General features: G+C 38.4%; 1 protein-coding gene across 7 annotated transcripts in view; it reads left to right on the plus strand.

Moving 5' to 3' along the window:
• The window catches only part of impact (impact RWD domain protein), a 19,673-nt gene extending 18,132 nt beyond the window's left edge, over nucleotides 1-1,541 (plus strand). For all 7 annotated transcript variants that reach the window (XM_020603369.1, XM_020603367.1, XM_020603368.1 and 4 more), the window contains one exon: nucleotides 1,197-1,541. In XM_020603369.1, the coding sequence (XP_020459025.1) occupies nucleotides 1,197-1,256 (60 nt within the window). In that variant the 3' untranslated portion in view covers nucleotides 1,257-1,541. The remainder of the gene's footprint in view (nucleotides 1-1,196) is intronic.
• Nucleotides 1,542-3,918: the final 2,377 nt, after the last annotated feature.

Raw genomic sequence — 3,918 nt, forward strand, 5'->3', positions numbered from 1 at the left:
CTTTCCTCCATCTCTCTCCAACTTTTCTTCTCCCATACTGTTGAGGATTGGACTTGAAAAGTTCGGACTTCATGACTCCATAGGACTCTTCTCCACTGACCTTAACTCCAGCCTTTGCATACCTCAGCCTTTTCTCCTTGTGGTTTCTTGGCTGTCGTCCTTCCACAAAGGCCATTCCTGATCTGCCTTTGTTGGACTGTGAAAGAACCAACCTGGCATTCAGATGAAGCTGATAGATGCTGAGACAGGTCCTTGCTGGATTTCCTCCAGTCTCTCAATGAAGAAACTCTGAGAAACCTCTCATCAGATTTTGACAGTTTTCTTGGTCTTCTGCTCCTGTTTTTGTCCATGACATCTCAAGATTCTTCATATTTATTTAGAACAGCTCCTCATCTTTAGTATCTAGTTTGTTTGCTGATTCTTTTGGAGATATTTTTGCTTTTTAATACTGTGCACATTTCCTGTGCCTGGGATCTCTCCGGGTACTCCGGCTTCCCCCCACAGTCCAAAGACATACAACCTAGGTTAACTGGTGACTCTAAATTGCCCTTAGGAGTGAGTGTGGGTGTGTGTGGTTGTCTGTTTCTTAGTGTCAGCCCTGCGATAGACTAGCAAATTGTCCTCCCCACAAGACCCTGTTCAGGTTAAGCAGTCTAGATAATGGATTGGATTAGATACTGTGTACGTTTTTCCTACAAACAAAGAATACCGGTTTTAGAGAGTGACTGGTTCAGAGCCCCACTGCAAACACCTTATGAGTTACTAAGTGACTGCTTGGATGTTAAAAATGTAACAGCATTTGTCACCCTGCTGTATGTTAAATATTACTTCTGCTTGATGTTTGTCCAGACGAGCTGCTAAAACTCCGGGAGCTCAACGAGTTGGTAACCTGGATAATTAGTGTGCGGTGTTTTATAAGAGTGCTTAAGAATGCAATGTTTAGTCTGATACAATTATTGGAATACATTAAAACAGTATGGTACATGCCAATCAGCACATTGTAATTTGTACATTTCAGTAAGGAGAGGAAACACAGCAGGAGGTCAGGCAAAAAGTGTCTCTGAAAAACTGAGTCATGAGCTGTAAAACAGGACTTAAATATTAAGCATGGAAAACACTTTGGCACCATTAAAGTGCTGATGTAAGATAATCATTAGTCTGTTCATTCTCTAATCCCCTCTTCTCTTGTTTCACAGGATGAGGCCACCAAATCAGGAGCGAAGACCAAAAGGCCAAAACACAAGAAGACAAAATGAATTTCAAAATGATAATAAAAACCTGGCTTTTATTCAGAAACATTTTTAGTGAGGAAGTTGTCAACTAATTTAGATGTATCTTAACAGAGACAAACCACATTGCTTTGCAATTTACAAATAATCTATTGAAAACAACTACGGCATTAAAATGTCTTCTAGGAAGTTTGAGTAGTTATTTCAGGTGATAACTTTAACAGGACTTTATATTGCACCATTTTGACTGAGAGGCCTTGAAATGTAATGTTTACAGTTCAATGTGCTTTGATTAAAACATTCAGACCATGAGGATTTGTGCACCAAGCAAGACCTTGATATCAGAATAAAACCGTTTCCTTACATCTATCAGTCTCACACTAGTTTTATTGATCCATTTTATCAGGACATGACATAATCACAGCCCTGAATGAATGTTTTATTCAGGAAAAGACAAATTACAGCACATGTTTTTGCACCATTAATCTCAAACTGTAGTTCTTCTTTCTATCTTGATGTTGATAAAATCCTCATCCTTGTAATTGCAAATTCAGCTTCCAGCCAAATTTGCATCTGAATGAAATTCATACACAATTCATTCAGTGTTTCCAGATCAGATATCACAGCTCAACAAAATGAAGGTCTCAGAGTTTCCCTGGCATAAACACCCTCACACAGACTCATGTATTTCACATCCATTTTCCTCAAGGCACTTGACATCTACTTGAAGCCTGCTAACATGGAGCGTTTACCTCACATGGGCTCTTTTTGGATTTTGCCTCACCTTTTCTGTTTTGGTTTCACTTGATCTCTGGAAAGACACAGTGTGCATATTAACCACTCAAGGGTCAGCTTTAGGCAGCAGACGACTACTTTCTAAGAATATATCCAGGACTCTTCTGTGCACTTGGCAGTTTGGGTTACTCTTATCTGTGTTCAGTATCTTAAGGGAATAAAACTGAGAGCATGGATAAAGCCATTTCTTTTGAGTGATAACACAACAGGGTGAGATTCATCAGATTTCCTTTATGTATGTGCACAAAGCTCCTTGTTCATTCCAGTCTTTTAGAATAATTACAGCTATGTCATTTAGCAGTTGTTTCTCCCTGACAAGATGTCATCACACTGAACCTGCCATCTCAGCCCCTAATCATTTTTTTTTAGAGATTTGTGGAGAACTAAGGAATGAAATCACACTCCAGGCTGAGGAGAATAATGAGCCCACTTAGATTTTATATTCCATCCACACAGTATGCTGTATATGGTAAAATAAGAAATCAAGAAATTAAAACTGATTGAACCCATTATAAAATATTATTTCATCATATAGTATTTGCATTTTTATCCGTTGCAGAAATCATTAAGAATTGGTTTTTAATTACCTAATGGCATTTTCCCAAGAGTTCCTAATTCATGTTACGTTTCATTTCATGTCACGTTTCATGTCAGTGGCGATGTCACCGCCTCCTCACCTTTCAGCCAATCACAGGGCCCCTTAAGGTGCCCATATATTCAGTAAAATAGACTTGCACTTAAATTACACCTGTCAATTTGTCTGAGTAGCCAAATTCTGAGTTGGTAAATCATTCCCTTAAAAACACCACAATGAACAAAGAAAAAAAAAGTAGTGGCCAGTACATGGCACTGAATACGTTTAACATTATATAAGGTGTAGTGAATGAACAAGGGGGTGATTTTAGACACAGCCAGAGTCTGTGAGTCTGGTGTCAGTCTAACTAAGAGGATCTACCAGACAGTTAAGGTGTAATTTGTTGAAATCTGGGTTAGTGAAATTGTTGACAAGGCAGTGCACTGTCATGAAAATGGCATTATTAATTAAGATGTGAGATGAAATTAAAAATATAATTTGGGCCGTCTGTGGCTCAGGAGGTAGAGCGGTCATCCCCCAACCAGAAGGTCATCGGTTTGATTCCTGCTCTCTCTAGTTCACATGCTGAAGTGCCATTGGGCAGGACACTGAACCCCAAGTTGCTCCAGATGGACAGCTCTGCCACTGGAGTGTGTGTGTGTGAGGTGGTGCCGCAGATGGCTGCCTTGGTTCTGTACCGGAGACAAATCCTTGCATGTAACATACTTGGCCAAAAAAGGTCATTATGAAATAAATACTAACTTTGGAAAACTATTTCCAAAAATAAAAATTATGAAATAACATTTAATAAAGATAGTATTAAGGATTCTTAGTTTCATTGTTTATATGTTTTTTTTAATCAACCCTAGACCTAAACATAGTTATAACTCATTTGAAAGTCTCACCCTGAGTCTCTCACACCCAAACTGGAAAACTCAAAAGCCAGTTCTATTTGTTATTGTATACCATCTACCTGCTCCTTATTCAGAGTTTTTAAGTGAATTCTCAGACTTTGTCTGATTTAGTGCTTAGTACAGATAAAATAATCATAGTAGGCGACTTTAATATTCATGTAGATGCCGACAATGACAGCCTTAACAATGCATTCTGTTCATTATTAGACTCAGTTGGCTTCTCTCAAACTGTAAATAAACCCACTCACTGTTTTAATCACACTCTTGATCTGGTTCTGACATATGGCATCAAAACTGAACACTTAATAGTTTTTCCTCAAAACCCTCTTCTGTCTGACCATTGTCTAATAAATGTTGAGTTTACATTAATGGATTATACTCTATGTGGGAAACAATTCCACTACAG

The sequence above is a fragment of the Monopterus albus genome, unplaced genomic scaffold, assembly GCF_001952655.1.
Source record: "Monopterus albus unplaced genomic scaffold, M_albus_1.0 scaffold61.1, whole genome shotgun sequence".
Lineage (NCBI taxonomy): Eukaryota > Metazoa > Chordata > Actinopteri > Synbranchiformes > Synbranchidae > Monopterus > Monopterus albus.